The following is a 22,349-nucleotide window of genomic DNA, read 5'->3' as shown; positions in this document are numbered from 1 at the left end:
CAACAAGGTAGAGGCAACAGAAAAGGTGTTGTCCTGTATGTTACTATTCTCATTGGACTAGCTCTCTCCTTCTAGCAAAGGCGCGCTAAATACCCCTTGCTGGTCTCTTGTTGAGCCACACATGGCATTAACAGGAAAATTAGATGCACTGTTAAGCAGAGGATAGAGCTGCTCCAACTGAGAGCCTGTGTATTTCTTTCTAGCACAAGGAGCCTTTACAACACACTACCATGTTAGGAGGGCAACAGCCTTATTAGTAACAATTCCCTCAGTACAGGGCATTAATGTTTAAGTACCCTGGCTTCACCTCTGGGCTTTTAACTCTTTCTTATTAGACAGTAATGTTCGGGTCTGAGGGATTTATTAATTACAGGCTGAATTTAGGGCCTGATTCAGACCCACTCGCTAGCGCTGTGCGCTCGGAAGCGTTCCGATGGTTTACGAACACGCATGTGCATGCTTCGTTCTGCGTGTGCGTGAACTACTCTGTGTGATCGCAGGCCGCTCGCTCGCCCAGCAAAGACAGACCAGTGAAATGAATGACAGGAGAGGCCGTTTGCGGGTGGTAACAGGGGCAGGACACTAATAACGGGGGTGTGGAGGTGCGAACACAGGCGTGCCTCTGTGTTTCAATGCATTTTTAAGGCGTGCATAATTAACAGGCAGCGTCATAGTACATGTTACATTCCTGTGTTTTACACTGAAGTCCTTGCAGTGCTTGCGGCAGGGTAAGGCAACAAGCGCTGCGTTAGCTTCCGATGGTGCTCGATGTACCAATGTTTTAATACACTTCCTGGAGATTAGGTGCGCAAGTGGGTGTCTCAACATACGCTAATGGGTGTCTACATACACAGAGCGATCGCTCGCACAGCCAAAGTGGGTGTGCTTATTAGTGATCGCTTCCCATATCGTCACTTTTAAACATTTGCATACACTGGATGCGAGCGATCGCATCTAGCGAGCGGGTCTGAATCAGGCCCTTAGTTCACAGAAGAAGGATCCAAAACACTTTTTTTTTAATGAAAAACATTAAAATGCTGTTTTGGTAATTAATTATACAGTAAATAAATCAGAGAGTTAAGGAAATTATTCTAATATAGAATACAATAAATAGATTAGAAAAACCTTTCCACTTACCCCACAATCATTTGCCCCATCTCCGCACATGCCGACATAGTAACTGTTAAACAGAGTATATGGTAAGTTACTCAAATATTTTACAATCACAGTGTTATGAGGCACAGCAAATACAACTATATATTAAATTGGATAACAGTATATCCTTATTATAGTGTATAACATGTTTCAGGTGTGCTGCCTGAACATATTGCTATGGAACATGGAGAAAAGAAAAAAAATGTACGTACTGGCAGACAGCCCACAGAACAGAAAAAGGATTTGGAATGTAGGTGAAATCCATGGGGGAAGTGATCAGTTGGCTGAACACCACACTAAGCACATTAGAATTCCTGTAGTCTGGTTAATATATTGAAGGGTCTCACACTTATTTCTAAAAAAGCTTGAACAGATGCCGAGTGATACAGAATAGACCGATGACTGTTGACCGATTCAGTTGTATGTTGCGTACGGTGATCTGCTAGCAGGAAACAGAGAATGGCTCTCTCATCATAACCCCAGCAAGGTTCTTAGTCATCAGCCAAGTCTTAAGGTGCCCACACACTAGGCGTTCAGGTCACAATCCAATATCGTGTCCGATTTCTCCCCCTGCAGTCGTGGGCACGATTTGGTGTTAAAAACTATCCAAATTGACTCACGATCTATCGTGCATACTATACTATTCCAGTGCATCGTGACTGAGATTTTCAGATCTTGCCTGCAGCAGGCAAGATCTGAAGATGCGATGTAAGCGCATCGGCATCGTAATCGTGAGTAGACACATATTTTACACGATCTGTCATCCCGATGCGTTGGAATCGCGCTGATCGTGTAAAATATTGCCTAGTGTGTGGGCACCTTTAGTGTGGATATTTATAAGTGTCCAATTGCTAACAAAGGTTAAAAATCACAGTGTGGATGTTTCTCTGTTTTGTTAAGTACCCAAAACAAATTTAATGTTTGCATTAAGTTTGCAAACTCAATTAGTAGATGGCAATAAAAGGCAACCTTCACAGATACACAGAGAGAGAAGAAGAGTTTTTCGTTATGGTGCATTTAGGAGCACACTTCTTTTCTCCTAATGTACCTATGAAAGTTGTGTTTTGCAGCATACAAGACTTCAAGTATTAAACTATAACTCACTCTACATTCTGTAACTCTTCCACCAGTTGAGTCTTCTGATCAGGTGCCATCCGTGCAAACACTGTACCATGTACCACCAACTAGGAGGAGATAAAAACATTTACAGAACAGTGCACACGACAGAATAGCCATTAGCTCCATAGACCATAAAATCTGCCTTACCTTTGGAAGCAGGTCCTGAAAGTGTTCCAGAATGACATCAAAAGATTTTCCATTCATTGCAAAATGGTAATCTATTGTCTGATTCTCCTCCAAGCTGTCATTCAGTGATTTCATTGGAATAACCTGAGGATACAAGTGGTATAACTTTTGAAAATCATAACCACCATTAATATGCTAACAGAAGTGTAAGTAACATGTAGGCTGCTGTTGGACTGTTACTTAAATTAATCTTTCACAGACTGTGCTAAAAATAATATGCTGGGAATTGTACTTTAATAACAGATAAGGCCATCTGTGATTCTCCAGTATTAAGTAATACTGGTGGCAGTGGCTAGCAAAGGAACAGTGCTGCTGCAAACTGGTGGCCCAATCAGCAATCATTACACCTTCCACTCTGCACAGCCTGTAGGTCTGAGATGACACTGGCTGCTACTGATCTAGTGTGTGCACAGGTGTCATAACACCTGGAAATGTTACATGTCTGGGTCTTGAATACTTCAATAATGGCATCTGACAGTACATATGTTGACAGATGACATGATACTCAGTACTGCAGTATGATATCCATATGGTGTGAGGGACAAAGACAAATCCCATTTAAATTTGCTACTGCTTATGACATGAATAATCATCTTTATCAGGGGCGTGTAGTTAATAACATAATTGACCTGGTACATTGTTAAGAGCAACAAGTAGTGAAAACTTCCACTTCACCTTTAAGTTTAAAGAGGACATAAAGATATATAATTAGTCGCATTTGGTCATTATGCACATATTCCTGATGAGCTAAACACGGCTGTGGCACGTGCGTGTCACACCTAACAAACACGGACCGCACCCCTGCTCCCATTGCGCGCCCTGCACCGCAGAAACAGGATAGAAGAGGACTGGGAACTGGGGCTAAGTATGGATATACATAAGTATATACATACAAGTTCACTTTAAATTAACAGTTACTAGTCGAGAGTTTTGTTCATCTTCACTTGGAACACTGTAATAAACCTTATTAAAAAGGAGTCTACATTATATTAGTAACAAGCCAAAAAAATATATCTTGACTAACAGGGAGACTGTTCTTGTTACTTTTCCTAACTCCAATGTTAGTGCAAATGTTTGAAAATGTGGCGCGGGTGGACATCTACGTTCAATGTACAGATGTTTCTTCATACAATATATATAGAAACACTTGAATGCGCTTTGTGATATAATCTAATAATAATAATAAAAGCAGGTATACTCTCCTTATGGCTAGAGTAGATGTCCTTCCAATCACAGAAGGATTAAGAGATGGTGTTCAAAACATATGTGGAAAAATAAATATGGAAAACATAAAATTTAATGTTTCCACATAAATAAAAGCAACACTCCCAAAACTATGGGATAAATCACACACATGAACACACAATAATTCCAGGAATAAATTACAAGGTGGAGGTTTACCAGAAGTGCAGATTTCATAGGCATGTAATAATAATAATGTAGCAGGTTTCCGGATACCCCAACGTACAGCCACTTCCTCTGGACCCACTGGATAACTGCAACTCCAGCCAGGTAATAGGATCTGTCACACAGTTTCCAACGCGTTTCAAGACGAAGGTCTCTTCCTCATGATGGTGTGACAGTTAACGAAAAAGTCCTTCCTTTTATACCCTCAACCTCCATTGAGAACAAGTCACATGATCGGGGGAGGGAACAAAGGTGAATATAATCTTCCTACTATTGAAAACTCAGTAACTATCTGTACCTAACACATTGTGAAAAAATGAGGCAAATAAATATAAAATACTCAATATCATTAAGAACTGAAAAATATCTATAAAGCTGCGCCATACCGGAAGTGATGTCCGTATACTTCCGGTTATGGAAACTGACTGAATCTCTTATCCAGCACTGCTGTTTCAAGTTTCTTATCAACTCCCAATTAAATAATAATAATGAAAAACTACCGGATCGAGAAAAACAGCACTGTAGAGTTCATTACTTGTTGCTTTTATTTATGTGAAAACATTCAATTTTGTGTTTTATTGAACTATGTATGTGTTTTGAACCCCATCTCTTAATCCTTTTGTGATTGGAAAGACATCTACCTTACTGAAACTAACCATAAGGAGAGTATACCTGCTTTTATTATTATTAGATTATATCACAAAATACATTCAAGTGTTTCTATATATATATTGTTTGTTGGTATTTATTGTTGGTTATAAGGGTGTAACCCTTTAGTAACATCTAAGTGCTGCATTGTGCCCTCTTAGCGCCTACTTGTCTCCAGAGACATTTTTATCAAGATGCTTCTTCATACCATATTGTTGCAGTCGCGCCAAACAGCCCTTCTCGGCACCCAAATCCCAGGCAACTTGGCTTGCGCCAAGCGTCTTTTTCGCCCCAAAATGTAACTTAGTCGCAATGTGATGCAACAAAACAGCTTAAGAAGACTGAATCTGTATACGATGTGTCATGATGCAGCGGTCGCGGCTTTTTTTCATACCAAGTTCCACTGTGCTTCATCTGTTACTTTGTATGTACTTAAAACTTATTTCAGTGTGGTTGAAGATGCAAACCAGCATCTCTGTTACAGATTGAGTGGTGTTTTTCGCTGTTTCTGTGGTGCAAAACGCAACATTTTTTATTTAAAAAAAAAAAGTCACTAGGTTGCACCGCTCACTCGCACTGCATGACACACTGAGGCTTGGTGTATTGGGACACATCTGGAAGTCATTCACCTTCTCACTGAATTCACTTGAAAAATGTATATTACACAAAAACATATTTTAAGAAAACAAAACTTTTAACCTACATTTTCAATGTGATCTTTGAATGAACGGAGATTGCAACACTAGCTTGTTTTTTCTTTCCTTACATGGAAATTATTTGAAAATCTTACTGAGATTTCTGCTGCCTTATGGTTGAAATACATCAAATAATCAATCAGGAGATGTGAATAATTCTATATACAAACTAGATCGATATGGCAGCTGTCTCTTATTTATTGCATGCTGATAATTAAATTTGCTGAAAAGTGATACAATGTTAATTGTATAATGTTACCTGAATACTCACCTCTGAGTTAATAGCATTCAAATTATTTCTTGGCATGGTGTCTGCATAATGCCAATTAATCTTGGCAGTATGTCCGTCTTTAGGAGGTAGTGCATCAGCTACAATAACCTTATCATGAGGTAGAATCATTCCGCAGTCTCGGGCAACAGAAATTGCAGTTAACATGTTATCTCCTATAAACATGAGAACAATGTATGAGAAACCAACAAATACTGGCAAACCCTCTTCACCCTCCAACTGACTGGGCTCACCTGTGATCATGACCATGCGGATCTTAGCTTTGCGAAGGTCTTCAAGAACAGCAGGAGTTTCTGGTTTAAGTTTGTTTTGCATAATAATAAGCCCCAGGAATGCCACATTGTTTTCAATTACATCTCTGCAATAAGATTTGTAGAATAAAATAAATACAAAAATATAAAATTAATCATGGTAGACTTAATAATAAAAATAAAAAAAAAACAACTATTCATGGGTTCCTGGTCAAAAAAATTGTACATGTCACTGAAGTGGAAAACACCCTCAGTAATGATTGTGTTTCTACAGATGTGTCCTCATACACCGAGCCTGAAAACGCCATGCCTGACGCAAGTGAGCTGCACCAAACGATGTAGCGTAGCAAAATTTTCAATAAATTTGCATCTTATTCGCACTGCAGATTTGGCAAAACACCACTCAATATGTATGAGAGATACCGGGCTGTGACATTAACCGCGCATTAATTCATTTTAAATATGTACATAGTCGCAGATGAAGCACAACGGAACGTGGCATTAAGAAAAGCCATGGCCGCTGCATCGTAGCACTTTGTATACAGGTTCAGACTCACATACAGATAAACAAGTGTTGCATATCAAATTAATCAGTGAAGGCTCGTTAAGCGGTTTTGTCACATCGCTCTGCAAATTCTAGCAAAAAAGATTTCCGAGTATGGCCCTCTTACCTCTCACTCTGTGGTAGATGTACTAAGCCTTGGAGAGAGTTAAAGTACTGTACCAACCAACCAGGTCCTGTCATTTCTCAAACACAACCTGTAAAGTGAGAGTTAAGAGCGGACTGGTTGGTAGTTTCTCCCACGTTTATCTCAGTCAAAGGTTTATTACATCTCTCACTGTCTGTTATCACCCGATCTTGTTTTCTTAAACCCTGCATCCATTACCCCCAGGAATTTCAGTTTTACCCCAAGTGAGGTAATTTACCCCTGTTCCCCGACCACTGGTCTACCGTGTACCCAGCATTACTCCTAATTGTAAAGCGTAACAACAACATGCTGGTGTTTTATAAATATATGTTCATAAATAAATAAAATACTGTAAGTGCTGGAACAGTTTTCTACATTTCACAGCTACTTTAAAAACTTTGTTTCAGTTCATCCAGTATTGTAATATTAAAGAGAAATGAATACACAGAAATACTTCATACCTACTAATATTTTGGACTTTATGCCATGCAATTTTGGACTCCAGTTTTCTGTGCGCAAGTGCAATGACACGGTATCCTTGCTTTGTGTAGTCTTCTAACACAGTCGCAAAATCAGATGGTACTGCAAAATAGAAATAAAACAATGACAGTATGCCACCCTGAAGCATCCTGTCTTTAGCATATGATTAAATGTAACACCAATACAATTGCCCCTAAAAACCTATCAAAAGTTTGCCACTATGGACACAATTCCATGTTATGCTTTGCTAGACCTGATTAGAAGACATTTGAGAGTAGAGAGACAGTCTGATAAACGGATGTCTCCACTTCAAGGCTGATTGCATAAACCTGATCACACCCAATCATTTGTTTGCATAATATGATCATTTTCTATGACATTACACAGATATTGTTATGCATCTCAGTTCAGAAAATTGGTTGTATTCCAACATCCTTGTGGTTTAAACAGGAATCATTTTGAGTTTGGAGTGTTTCTCTCATTTCTAGTTGAACAGTCAGATAATTTTCCAAATTATGGTCAATTATAGTCAAGGGGGGTATTTATCAAAGCTTGGAGAGAGAGAAAATTGTGAGAGAAAGTACTAAACAATCAGCTTCTAACTAAAGCTGGGTACACAATGGTCGAAATATCGTCCGTGCAATTGAGTGGACAATAGATCGTTTACTGATCGGCAGGTGTATACAAACGATATGTCTGTGAATGATGTCGTTCACAGTCAGATCGTTTCGGACCTTCTGCACAACCGATGCCAGATATATCTGCAGATATATTGATGCATCTTGCTGTCTGTATGGCGGACCTGCTGATCACACGACAGTTTGGCCGTTATGCAGGTCATTAGGGGGGATGAGTTATTCAGATGATGCTGGTGTGCCCTGGAGTCTTCGTGGGGGAGTCAGTGTGGTACTGAGCTGCACACATTGGTGCTGTGAGAATGACAGCGTGTTACAAGGCTGTAAATCTGTGACTCACCGTGGTTTTGCTGACAGGAACTGGTGTGACCATGTTCAGCTCCGTGCTGTGACCCTGCGCTGATCACCCCGTGTTCCGATGCCTGCAGAAGCCAGTAAAGCCATCTGGACTGCATCAGTGCTACAGTATATATCTTCCTCTGTGACACCCTGACAGTGGTGAGTGCTCTCTGGTGCAGTACAAACCCCTCACTGCCAGAGCATGCACAGGCTCTGCACATACATACTGCACAGATGCCAATTGTACACATACATACTGCACAAATCCCGACTGCAAACATACATGCTGCACATATACATACTGCTCACATGCCCATCGTACACAAATACCGCTCACATGCCCATTGTACACATACATACCACTCGCATGCCCATTGTACACATACATACCGCTCACATGCCCATTGTACACATACATACCACTCACATGCCCATTGTACACATACATACCGCTCACATGCCCATTGTACATATACATACTTCTCACATAAATGTTTTATTTAAATTGCTTCAATATATTTTATGGTGTGTACAGGCGACCCGCCGATAGCCCGTACACATGCTGCAGGGACCCGGCGGTGACTGACAGCTCACCTGGGCGGGCAAATTTAAATGTCCGCGCAGTTGAGCAGTCAAGCATGGCACATCGGGTGGGCGACATGCAAGCGTGTATACACTTACCAATCGTCAGATAGGTCGGCAGGTTGGCCGCCTGGCCAACCCGTCTACCTATTGTGTACCCAGATTTACTGCAAAGCTGTGTAAATTATATTTGTTTTAAGAACAATGCAGAATTTTCTACCAGTGGTGAAACAAGGGAGGGTGAGTGGGGCACGGCTTGGTGGACATTACGAGACTCTAGCTTCCTACCAAGTACCGCAATTCAGACACCCAAACTTCATAGTGCATGTGATAGGACAACCTCCCATGCAGGAGCCGCACACAGCAGTGTTTAATTTGTAATAATAATGGCTGCTGCAATATTTTCTAATGAATACAGTGATATTTGCAATGTGTCTGCAGAAATAAAGAATATTTACATTTGATCTTTTACATGGGTAAACAGTGTGTGTGTTGAATTGAACTTAATTACTTTTTATTTTCTGTTTGTATCATGTTCTAATTTCCCTATACATGGTAAACCATATACTAATGTTCCCTACTGGTGTAGACCAGGTGCATATACTACTGCTCTCTCATGGTGTAGCCCAGGCGAATATGCTACTGTTCTCTCCTGATATACTACTTATACTATATGGTTTCCAACTTGAAGTGGGCAGCAGGATAGGAAGGTTTGAAAAACTGCAAGGTAGAGCTGCACTAATGTGGCCACCATCTTCGGGTTCCAAAGCCACACACATGACTCACTGTGGCTCCCGCACACAGGAAAGATGTAGAAGCAGTGAGATGTAGGTTCATAGCTCTGATACTCCATCCTTTTCTGATTAACAGTATTTCCTCGATGATATTGACCGGTATATTACTGAAGAACGATATTAAACCAGCAGTGTGAGGATTATACCCTCCTATATGAAATAAGTGATACTGCTGTGTTTATGATGAATATGGGAAATAACAGGAGATAAAAGTAAACAACTTGTAAAATATTTTGCCACTTCATTTTACAGATGAGCGTCTGCGAAAACCTATTTACACATATATGTATGTCTGTATAAATGTTCTTTTTTCTTTGAACAATATGTGTAGTGTATATATTTAGCCACTTATTTTAAGGTATTCACAATAAAAGTTATGTTTTAACTTGTATAACAAAATCAAAATTTAACTGAAGAGTGCTCCAACAAATACAGTCGTCCTTTTTTCTGTGTTACAACATTTAGCATTTTTTACCAGGCTACTGGGAGCACCACCAACTGAGATATAGAAAGGGACCAAGGGTGTATCGAATATAGGGTTATGTTGGTTGTTTAATTATTAGAACATTTCTATTAGTTCTGTGCAGATCACCCCTCCTCCTTTCTCGGATAAAGCTCGATACTAGCACTGATAGATAGATCGTACGTTCCATTGAACGGGCGATATATCTATAGAGCATCACCGAGGGTGTGTTCAGCGGATATGTCTGTGAACGACGTAGTTCACAAACATATCCAATCTGCTGTGCGGCACAGCAGATGACCGATATATCGGCCACCTGCTGGTGTGTAAAGGTGACCTGCCCATTGCCCGTACACGTGCTGCAGGACCTGGCAGTGATTGACAGCTCGACTGGGCAGGCGATTAAATGCCAGCCCATTTGAACTGTCAAGCCCGACACATCGCTCAGATGAATTGGTAAGTGTGTATACAAACCAACGACCCGTCGATTTAGTGTGTACCCAGCTTAATATCAACTGTAATCAGGTGCGCAATGATTTCTGGGCAATTTAACCTAAAATTATCAAACTGGCCACCCAATCACTGCATATATTTACCGATTAAAGCACAACCCATTAGACAAGATCTGTTATAACCCCAAAATGTAACAATTTTAATCTGATTACAAAAGTATGGTACTTGCAAAACCAAATGGTCCAATTCTGTTTAATGAAAGAAATTTTGTTCTTCACCTGTGTCTGGTTTGCAGAGGCTAGCTACCACTTCTGGGGCCCCTTTCACATATGCATCCATCCGTTTCTCTCCTAGAACTTTGGCAACAACTGTCATACGCTGCAAAGCTGAAGAGAAAGGAAACTGGCGTACAATTCCGATCTCATATGAGGTCTGCAGGTAGGGAATAAAAAGAAAACACCGACTAAGGTTACACTGAGCGAAAACTATTCCATTAACTTTCAAAGCAAAATTAGATGAAATATAATATGAGAATAGCAATGTATAATTTGTATGCAAATAAAAAACTTGTTTTTACCAAATAACAGACTGTTCTGAGGTGCTTCCATTATGCAAACTTGAATAACTGAACATTAATATAAGAGTCGGAGAACAGCATTATAGTGACATATAGTTTAGCTGCTGGGTATGTTATTAATAAAATAATATACTGCCCAGCATTGCAAAAGGGAAGACAGCTGCTACCATTGAGAAATTATAAGAGGGATAAACACAGGTAAGCTGAACAAGCTACAGTACAGTGTACAACAAAATGTGGAATACACACGAACAAAAGTATGAAACCTATATCTCTAGCTATGAACAGTACACTTTAAATATTTTTGCCATTTTTGCTTAGCCGCATCAATAAAAAAGAATCACAAACATATTACATCATTTTCGTAAAGCAGGGATGGGGAACCTCAGGCCCGGGGGCCTTATATAATTTGGTCTGGCCCTCTCAGCTTTGTTCTGCTAGCCTCATCTGGTTAGCAGGATGCCTAGAATGGTACCCTGCAGCCAGAATCTATGCAGCAGTGCCGCCTGGAGCGTCCTTAGGATGCTTCAGACGGTCACACCGCTGCCCTTACAGCCCCTGAGGATGCTCCGGGCATTGCTGTAATCACCGGCCATTGTGGCCCTGCCCAAGTGTGACCTCACACCTAGGAAGCGTGGCCTGCACCAGCCCCGTGATAATGTTATATATAGCAAAATGGCACTCGGCAGAAAATAGGTTCCCCACCCCTGTCCTAAAGTATTAAAAACGGTGTGGTCCATGGTTCGGAGCCTCAGTTCTGCTAATCTCTGGGAGAGGAATCACAGCTAAAGAATAAGGGACTTCTTTACTGCATGCAATGAGGTAAAATATTTTCAAACCATTCCTTAAATCTCTTTGCTGTTCAGTTAAAACTAGAAAGCTTCCTAAACTCTCAGCTCAATGATTTGTGATGGATCCTAAAATAAACCATTAGAACACTCCACTAGCCTGTAAATCCTGTGGCTGCAGATCACCACATGGCTACTGAAGGAACAATTTACTGCTCAGATCTGTCCTCTTCCAAAGCTGAATGTTTGTACTATTAGCTCACCAGCTTTCCCACTCAAGTCCTGCGCTTTCTTCTCCCGAACAGTGAAGATTTTTATTTTTCACAAAAACATAGGTCATAGAAAACCAGAAAAATATAAAAGGGGTAGAGGGCCTAACCAAGAGAATGTTCACCTCTGTTTATGATCTACTGTATGGTATTGTAAAAATGGTGGATAAACATCATATAATATACAATATAATGGATGAGCCTGCAGGGAGGCTTGTGAGCAGCTTTTGTGACCATTACAGACAAGTGATTTCAGCTGCACTCTGGGCAACTTCACAAAATCTGCAGCTGGAGTGCATCAGGCACACGGACAATTCAAACTTAGATCACTTCTCAGACATAGTAGGAGAATGATATAAAAATATTAAGATTCAAAGATAACAAAATAATTAAATCACTACAAAAAAATACTTTCCCATAAAGGAGAGCTCTTACTATCTTTATTATACAAGCAAGACCTAGAAAAACCACTTAAAAGAAAATTACTTTTACTGTCACTGGTACATTGGGTCTTGTTGGAAGTTTATGTGGTTTATTACTCACAAAATGAATGTACGAGCCCACAAATCATTGCCCAATGAACTTACAGCAAAGTGGGTAAAGACATCCTTTGGAATTACACATTTGCATGCTGAATTTGAAATATATATATATATATATATATTTTTTTTTTCGAACTACTTGCTCATGTTAACACCATAGCTTTAGGAGTGTGACACCTACAGTCTTAAGTATACAGCATTTTTTTTTTTTTTTAGCATGTTGCAATAAACCATTATATACACAATTTACATACATAAGTAAATACTATATTAAATAATATAAAATAATAATCAGAAAAGATTATGAAAAGATACTGCCACCTGGTGGTTTAAACAGTTATGGGCAGCTGTGAAAGAAAAAACGGAATCAAGTAAGACATTGATGAAAGTTATTTCAGACTATGAACAGAATTGGGCTTACCATTGGATCAGTGGTGGCCTTGGTGAATGCAAACATTCCCCTATTTGGGGGTCATAGGAGATTTTTTGCAGAATCTGATTCCACTCATGATAACACCACCAGTGACTCGGACAATATTAGTGGCGTTACGAGGAGAGGTGGTCAAGGATTGCGGCTGACAAGAGCTGGGAGGCCGCCCCTGCCTCGGAGACATTTGTCTTTAATTAATCACCCCACCCATTGACTGCCTGTGAGATCTCAGTCGAGGACTGTTCTTTGTGCCAACCACATGGTTTGAGGGCATGAAATGGGAGGTTGAAAAATACAGTCTCAATCGCCAACTAAAGTGAAATTATAATGGCCTTAACTCACCTCCATTGCAGCTAGCCTTGAATGATATTTCTTAGCAACTTCATAAGTTGCTACATAAGTCTACGTTTGAGCCTACATCCAGCAATGCCACCATTAAGTCTTAGTCGGAAGTTGAACATGATGTTTGTTAACTTCCTGTATCAGCAACATCTGGTTGTGCGACACGGAATAATTAGTTTGCTGGCAAGTTTAAAGCCCCACAGGATTTAGCATCGTACACGGACATTGTTATCCGCCTTGGGGACAAGGGCGGAGCCATTCTAGTACAAGTTGTGGTACTGTATGAACCTGAAATTGAACCTCAACGATCTGATACGTTTGTGCACAGACAGCTTGATGTGGATCCGTCACAGTCCTCTAGCCAGGAATTGTCTAATGCTGGGTACACGCTTACTGACATATCAGCCGTTCAATTGAACGGCGATATATCGTATGTGCATCGGCCAGTGTGTACCAGCGATATGTCTGAACTACGTAGTTCACAGATATATCACGTTGGTTGTGCTTCATAGCAGATGCACAGGATAAAGAAATACTTTGTTACCTCTTGTGATCTACAGATATATTGGGGCATCGTGCTGTGTGTATGGGAGGTCAGACTACCGCCCGTACACTTGCTGCATTGGCTGGCAGCGATCGACAGCTCAACTGGGCGGGTGCATGTAAATGCCCGCCCAGTTGTGACATCATTCACGACAGATCGGGCAGTCTGTATGCAGAACATATGTTCTGCACAGACTGCAGATATATCGTTTAGGTGTGTTTACATGGTGCTGTAGATCAGGGGTGGGGAACCTTTTTTCTGCCGCGGGCCATTTTGAGATATATATATATTTTAGGGGTGAACGGATTCGGTTCTACTCGGTTCCGTTTGGATTTAAAAACCGAATCTTATTGGGTATCAGCTGTCACGAGTTTTGGATAGCCAATAAGATTCGGTTTTTAAAACCGAACGGAACCGAGTAGAACTGAATCCGCTCACCCCTAATATATATATATATAAAACATCATTTGCGGGCCCGGTGCAGGCCATGCCCCCTCCGTGTGACATCACACAGGGGCGGGGTCACAATCGCCGGTGATTACAGCAATGCCCAGAGCATCCTGAGGATGCTCCAGGGAGCTGTAAGGGCAGCGTTGTGACCGTCTGAAGTGTCCTAAGAATGCTCCAGGTGGTATTGTTGCATAGATTCTGGCTGCAGGGTGCCATTCGAGGCACCCTTCAAGCCAGATGAGGCTAGTAGAAAAAAGCTCAGAGGGCCAGACCAAATGATTCCAGGGGCCTTATATGGCCCCCGGGCCTGAGGTTCCCCATCCCTGCTGTAGATGATGGTAGGATTACCCAGGCGTTGTGAGACACTTTGATACTGAAGGACCCTGTAATACCAGTGTTAAATACATTGTCTAGGGTACATAAGTGTATTGAAAATCCCCCGGGCCGTGCGATTATCTCTGCCTGGGGTTTTCTGTTTCAGTGTACTTTAATACACTATTATTTTATTTATTTATTAACAGTTTCTTATATAGCGCAGCATATTCCATTGCGCTTTACAATTGTCAACATTAATAGAACAAAACTGGGTAATAACAGACAAGATATATAGGTAGGAAGGCCCTGCTCGCAAGCTTACAATCTATACCATGTATTGTAGCACACCCCAAATATTTACTTGACACGACTATTTTTCTCACAAATTACGGGCCCTATCCAATATACCCAGTCCAATCATTCTGTGCAGTATTGATATTACTAGCCTTTGTAATTCCTAACATTGAGATGTTGTCAACAATATAAATGTTAATTACAGATAACCCTTTATACAGTGGCCCTGACATTGGTTTGAATCATTATTTGTTAAACATGATTTTGACCAGCAATTACTTTTTGTATCATAGGAAGTTATACCTACAACTACAGATATGTCCTCATACATCTAGCCTTAATACACCACACAGCGCGACTTGCCTGGTGTGAGTGAGCTGCCAGGTCCCGTGCTACTCTGCTAGCATTGGGCATCTCTCTTTGCCAAAAATGTGTCTGAGTTGCAATGCGATGCAACTAGGATGCACCAGCAGACGGTGCTGATTAATTTGATATGCGACACCTGTATATCTGTGTGCAACACATAAGAGCTGCGATAAACGCAGATTTCCGATTATCGGAAAATCTACGTGTTTGTAAGACACGTTCTGCGCATGTGAAGAACAGGTTGTGTGTGATCGCACGCAGCCCCGCTATGCCTGTGCCTGATTGGCAAGCAGAGGCATTTATGGGGCAGTGAGGGGACAGCCAGCATTCCCGGAAACAGGGGATGTGTCACCCCCATTTTCCAGGAGTGGCAGGCACAGGACACAATTGCGATCCGATGGTCGTGATGATTATGCCAGACTGTGTCGTTGGTAGCAGTACTGGGATCGTAAATGCAGCAGGGGGTGTCAGACACTTGACACTGCTTGAGTGCGGCTTTGCAATTCCGTCCTCTGCTGAATCAGCCCCTTAGACCTTAAAAAATGTGGCTGTAAACACACACCAACATAAAAAAAAAGCATGTGAAAATGTGCCAAAGCAGTGTTTTGCCAATTGTGGGGATGCGTGTCAAAGCAGTGCAGTAGAAGCAGGAGGAAACAAGTCAGAGCATTACCATAGAAGTGTGGGAGCATGTGTCAGACCACACCAGTGACATAAAAGTCTGGATTATTGTGTGAAAGCAGTGTCCTGGAAGCTAGGCAAAATGTGTGTGAAATGGGTGGGGTGGATTCAGGGGTGGGAAAATTTGGAGAGAACTAGTCAGAGCGGAGAGCTGGAAGTGGGGGAAACTGTGTCAGACCAGTGATGGAAAAGCATGAAGAAATGTGTCAGTGGAAGAATGGCCACCTGTGTCAAATGGGTGCTGTGGAAACATGTGTCAGATCTGCGAGGAAGAAGCACGGGGAAACGTGTTAAAGCGTTGCCAAGGTGGCATGGGAAAATGTGTCAGGGCAGTGCAGTACAAGCATGGGAAAATGTGTCAGGGTGGTACAGTAGTGACATGGGAAAATGTGTCAGGGCAGTACAGTAGAAACATGGGAAACTGTATCAGGGTGGTACAGTAGAAACATGGGAAAATGTGTCGGAGATACAGTAGGGGCATGGGAAAATGTGTAAGAGCAGTACAGTAGAAACATGGGAAAATGTGTCAGTGCAGTACAGTAGAAATATGGGAAACTATCGGGGTGGTACAGTAGAAATATGGGAAAATGTGTCAGTGCAGTAAAGCAGAAACATGGGAAAATGTGTCAGGGCAGTACAGTAGAAACATGGGAAAATGTGTCGGAGGTACAGTAGTGGCATGGGAAAATGTGTAAGGGCGGTACAGTAGAAACATGGGAAAATGAGTCGGAGGTACAGTAGTGGCATGGGAAAATATGTCGGAGGTACAGTAAAAACATGGGAAAATGTGTAAGAGCAGTACAGTAGAAACATGGGAAAATGTGTCAGTGCAGTACAGTAGAAACATGGGAAACTGTATCGGGGTGGTACAGTAGAAACATGGGAAAATGTGTCAGTGCAGTAAAGTAGAAACATGGGAAAATGTGTCAGGGCAGTAAAGTAGAAACATGGGAAAATGTGTCAGGGCAGTACAGTAGAAACATGGGAAAATGTGTCGGAGGTACAGTAGTGGCATGGGAAAATGTGTAAGGGCGGTACAGTAGAAACATGGGAAAATGAGTCGGAGGTACAGTAGTGGCATGGGAAAATATGTCGGAGGTACAGTAAAAACATGGGAAAATGTGTCAGTGCAGTACAGTAGAAACATGGGAAAATGTGTCGGAGGTACAGTAGTGGCATGGGAAAATGTGTAAGGGCAGTACAGTAGAAACATGGGAAAATGTGTAAGGGTGGTACAGTAAAAACATGGGAAAATGTGTCAGGGAGTACCGTAGTGGCATGTGAAAATGTGTAAGGGCGGTACAGTAGTGGCATGGGAAAATGTGTCAGGGCAGTACAGTAGTGGCATGGGAAAATGTGTAAGGGCGGTACAGTAGTGGCATGGGAAAATGTGTCAGGGCAGTACAGTAGAAACATGGGAAAAAGTGTCAGGCGGTACAGTAGAAACATGGGAAAATGTGTCAGGCGGTACAGTAGAAACATGGGAAAAAAGTGTCAGGCGGTAGAGTAGAAACATGGGAAAATGTGTCAGGGAGGCACAGTAGTGGCATGGGAAAATGTGTAAGGATGATACAGTAGTGGCATGGGAAAATGCCACTATGGACCATACTGTAGTCGCATGGGAAAATATGTCAGGACGGTGCTGTAGAAGAATGGGAATAATTGTGGTCCCATGAAAGCATGGAGAAATGTGTCAGGTAAGTGACTCTGTACAGATAATATTTAATAATTTCCATCAGTTTCTAAAATATGTCAGAGCGATGCTGTGGAATCATGTGCCTGAGTAGTGTAATAATGATGCAGTGGAAACATGATTCAATGGGATAGGCTCATGCAAAGCAAGCAAATGGGTGATGATGAGAAAGGTTAAGTTTAAATTTGAATCATGAAGTCAACATAATCCATTGAAATTATGAACCAAATGCTAAAAAGTGTATCAGGAACTACATTCTGAAGTCAACAACAGTGTATAAAAAACACTTACCTGCAATTCAAATAGTTCCTGGGAAAAGAAAAATAGCAACATTAGAATATTCAAATAACTGACCATATATGTTTTTTTAATTTCCTAAACTATTGATACAATTAATAAAATATGAAAATCAGCATTGGTACAGAAAGATCTATTCAAGAGTTGATTTGTACAAAATAAGATATATAGCATTAAGACAGACTGTTGGTGTCAAGAACCATGATGGATACTTATATCAATTTTTAAACTTAACATACTTAGATATAATACACAGTTATGTGTCTAAAGGTAGGTAATTACCATGTATTTAGGCGCTCCTCAACATAAATGCTGTGACGGAGTCGACCGTATAGATGACATAGGTCAGTGTAGACATAAAATAAAATTTATTAATGAATACAAGGTGATGCATGGAATATAAATGCATACAGTCAAGACGTGCTGTAGATTCAAAAGGGATGAGAATTCACAGAATCAGTTGATAAATACTGGGTGAGGCAGAAAAATGGTATCTGCCATGGACATTAGACATATGCAATAGGTGAATTATATATATTGTGGATGAATCAAGGCATGAAACATAAGACAAATGACAGGTCTGGTGAGTTCTGATTGCCTACACCTGTAATCACTTCCAAGGACTCTGGACTTTTTCCACAGGATCTGATTTCCGTTTGGGTAAAGCGTAAGGAGCCTTGCAGGGCAACCCGGGCACCCTGCAATTCAACACCCGCTGGCTCCCCATCACCCACCGGGTATGATATCCTGTACTTTTTTGCCTACTACCAAGTGTACAATTATTACCATTTATTTGTACATTGCACGATAGTGCTTATTTTAAAAACAGGAGTCACATTTCCTGCTGCAATCAGAACTCACCAGACCTGTCATTTGTCTTATGTTTCATGCCTTGATTCATCCACAATATATATAATTCACCTATTGCATATGTCTAATGTCCATGGCAGATACCATTTTTCTGCCTCACCCAGTATTTATCAACTGATTCTGTGAATTCTCATCCCTTTTGAATCTACAGCACGTCTTGACTGTATGCATTTATATTCCATGCATCACCTTGTATTCATTAATAAATTTTATTTTATGTCTACACTGACCTATGTCATCTATACGGTCGACTCCGTCACAGCATTTATGTTGAGGAGCGCCTAAATACATGGTAATTACCTACCTTTAGACACATAATTCAGACTTTGGTTTTCACTAGGGAAAACCCATTACCATTCACGGCCCGCTTACCCTCAACAGGAGCGCCCGGTTTCACCAATACACCACAAAATCATAATACACAGTTACTCTGTTGTGTATAGAAACATTCATATGTTCAAACTTTAAACAGTACATTAAAAGAGGAGGTTTAGCAATACAGACAGGTATAATTGGCTTAGGTGCTTTGTACACTGGGCACCACTTGCAGAGACAGACGTTTGGGGGTGGATCAAATGGTCTTAAAAAATAAGTTTAAGCAGAATTTTTTGACTACACCTCTTAGCATATATTTACAATTTACAGCACATGGAGAATTACAGCTCAGGAACAGGTGAAATAATAGCCATACCATTTCCTCGCTGCCTGCAGGTTTGTGCTCAGTGGTAGGTTGTTTTGGAGGTTTAACAACTGTTGGCATTATCTTATTGTGCAGTGCAGTCTCCTCCTCGGTGGCTTCCTCCAGAATCTGGGCAGAAAAAAGTAGGTCAGTGACCACTTGGTGCTAAACAGCTGTGGAAAGTACAAAGTGTAAGATTCTTTATTTCTACAATACTTCCAGCTCGAGTCAATATATCAACTATCTACAGCATTGCATTATGCTTTATACATAAGTTTGCAGGTTTCTCTTGACTACTTTAAAACAATGACATGCCAACATTGCCACCTTGTGAATGTCATAAGTCTGTACGCTGACACAACGCTTTTCATTAATTTAAGCTCTAACTGCAGCCTAACACCTACAGATGAGTCCATGCATATGCACGCATCGTGGCATGTTATTTGCCGCGTAACCACAGGACGCCAGTTTGCGCCAGCATTCGTCCCATGCAATCCTATGGATAGCGGATGCAAACACAGTGCACATTGCATGTACTCGACTCGTGGCAAGCGTGCCACACCAAGTCGCGGCACCAACGATGAAGCAGGACACATCTGTACATGAGTTGTCGACATTCAGACCATGTCAACATTCTGAATATCAATATTTTTACTACATACACTGCTTAGACCTATTTTCTCAAGATGGTAATTTTCACTTTTTCTATATATATATTATAGAATCAATGCGTCAGTAAAAATGTGGCTTATCAGAGAACTGGTCAAAAAAATATGAGATATGGTAAGAACTTACCTTTGTTATCTCTATTTCTACGAAGTCCATAGGGTTCCACAGGATACCTTGGGGTATAGGTGATGACGTCAGGCATCGGGCACCATAGAGTTAAGTTTTCAGCCTCCCAGGATGCACTAGGGTCCCCCTCCTATACCCCGCCCCCGAGCCAAGGCATCTCAGTTACGTACCAAGCCATAGGCCGGAGAAGGAGAAGGAAGAGAGAGAAAAAAGATCTGGACACACACAAGAATCACATTCTCACCAGAAGGAGAAGGAAAAACCGGTGACCAGAGTAAACCCCATCTGCAGCACAGGTGCGACAGGGCGGGAGTCCTGTGGAACCCTATGGACTTCGTAGAAATAGAGATAACAAAGGTAAGTTCTTACCATATCTCATATTTTCTACATCAGGGTCCATAGGGTATCCACAGGATACCTTGGGGATGTCCCAAAGGAGTATCCTTCAAGGGTGGGGACGCTCCTGTGCTGAAAGGAGAATCCGCCGCCCGAAGGAAGCATCCTGAGAGGCAAAGGTGTCAAATGCATAATACCTCACAAAGGTATGGACAGAGGACCACGTGGCAGCCTTGCAGATCTGGACTGTCGAGGCACCACGTCGACCTGCCCAGGCACCACGTCGACCTGCCCACGAAGGACCCACAGACCTAGTGGAATGAGCCCTCACAGAGGAAGGAACTGGAAGGCCTTCATGAAGATAAGCTTCTGAAATGGCCATACGAATCCAACCTGCCAAAGTCTGCTTTGAAGTAGGCCAACCCTTTTTACGGAAACCATAGAGGACAAACAAGGCGTCAGACTTCCTAAACGAAGAAGTGCGGTCAACATAAATCCTTAAGGCCCGCACAATGTCCAAAGTGGCCTCACCCACTGAAAGGTCGGGTGAGTTAAAAGCCGGCACAACGATTTCCTCGTTGATATGGAAACGTGAAACAACTCTGGGAAGAAATTCAGGACGAGTGCGCAGCACTGCCCTGTTCCCATGAAAAATCAGGAAAGGGGGTCTACAGGATATAGCCCCTAAGTCAGAAACACGTCTGGCCGAAGCGATGGCCAGAAGGAAAATTGTTTTAGCTGTCAGCCATTTAAGGTCCACTGAGCCCAGTGGTTCAAACGGCGGTCCCTGGAGAGCCCTCAGGACCACAGCTAAATCCCAAGGCTTCGAAGAACACCTTGCATAAAGGTGCGCACATCAGGGATTGTAGCAATTATACGATGGAACCAGACGGACAGGGCAGACACCTGCACCTTCAGAGAAGCAAGGCGAAGCCCATGGTCTAGTCCCGCCTGTAGGAAAGCCAACACCCTAGACAGACGGAACTCCCGAGGTGCATAACCTCTCGGCAGACACCAGAAGAACGTATGCCACACACGATGGTATAGTCTTGCAGAAGAAGGCTTCCGAGCTCTTAGCATAGTTCGTACTACAGAGCTGGAAAACCCCCTGGACCTTAACATGGCCGTCTCAACAGCCACGCCGTCAAAGACAGCCGAGTCAGGTCCGGGTGAAGACAAGGACCCTGAGACAGTAGGTCAGGTCGCAGCGGCAACCGCAGAGGACTGTCCACGGACAGACCCTGAAGGTCTGAGAACCAGTGCCTCCTGGGCCACGCGGGAGCTATCAACAAGAGCGTTCCTCCTTCCTGTTTGAATTTCCGGATTACCTGGGGAAGAAGGGAAAACGGAGGAAATAGATAAGCAAACCGGAACATCCACTGGACGGACAGAGCATCCACCAGAGACGCCTTTTCGTCTCTTGTACGAGACCCGTACACCGGCAACTTGTTGTTGTGCCGTGACGCCATGAGGTCGATCTCTGGAAGACCCCACCTGCCCAGCAGAAGTTGAAAGACGTCCTGGTGCAGGGACCATTCTCCCGGATGAACGTCCTGTTGACTGAGAAAGTCCGCCTCCCAGTTGAGAACTCCCGGGATGAATACTGCTGATATGGCCGGGAGATTGCGCTCCGCCCAGACTAGAATGCGAGACACCTCTAGGAGTGCCGCCCGACTTCGGGTTCCTCCTTGACGATTTATGTAGGCCACGGAGGTGGCGTTGTCCGACTGGACCTGCACGGGGTGACCTTGGAGAACCAGCTGTGCCTGCGTGAGAGCATTCAAAACGGCGCGGAGTTCCAAGATGTTTATTGGAAGCTCCGTTTCCGCCTGAGTCCATCTGCCCTGGAACAAGTGTGGACCCGTGACCGCTCCCCAGCCCCGAAGGCTGGCGTCA

At 42.2% G+C, this 22,349-nt stretch overlaps 1 protein-coding gene across 3 annotated transcripts in view; it reads right to left on the bottom strand.

Annotated features, from left to right (window-relative positions):
* The window catches only part of ATP13A3 (ATPase 13A3), a 189,784-nt gene that overhangs the window by 20,167 nt on the left and 147,268 nt on the right, over window positions 1-22,349 (bottom strand). For all 3 annotated transcript variants that reach the window (XM_088444754.1, XM_088444753.1, XM_088444755.1), the window contains exons 16-24: window positions 19,335-19,451; window positions 17,768-17,785; window positions 10,464-10,617; window positions 6,901-7,021; window positions 5,733-5,857; window positions 5,482-5,654; window positions 2,422-2,544; window positions 2,260-2,339; window positions 1,138-1,180 (exon numbers count right to left, since the gene is read on the bottom strand). In XM_088444754.1, coding sequence (XP_088300880.1) covers window positions 1,138-1,180; window positions 2,260-2,339; window positions 2,422-2,544; window positions 5,482-5,654; window positions 5,733-5,857; window positions 6,901-7,021; window positions 10,464-10,617; window positions 17,768-17,785; window positions 19,335-19,451 — 954 coding nt within the window. The remainder of the gene's footprint in view (window positions 1-1,137; window positions 1,181-2,259; window positions 2,340-2,421; window positions 2,545-5,481; window positions 5,655-5,732; window positions 5,858-6,900; window positions 7,022-10,463; window positions 10,618-17,767; window positions 17,786-19,334; window positions 19,452-22,349) is intronic.

The sequence above is a fragment of the Taudactylus pleione genome, unplaced genomic scaffold (assembly GCF_031769625.1).
Source record: "Taudactylus pleione unplaced genomic scaffold, aTauple2 ptg000372l, whole genome shotgun sequence".
Lineage (NCBI taxonomy): Eukaryota > Metazoa > Chordata > Amphibia > Anura > Myobatrachidae > Taudactylus > Taudactylus pleione.
This window is presented reverse-complemented; position numbering and strand designations above follow the sequence as displayed.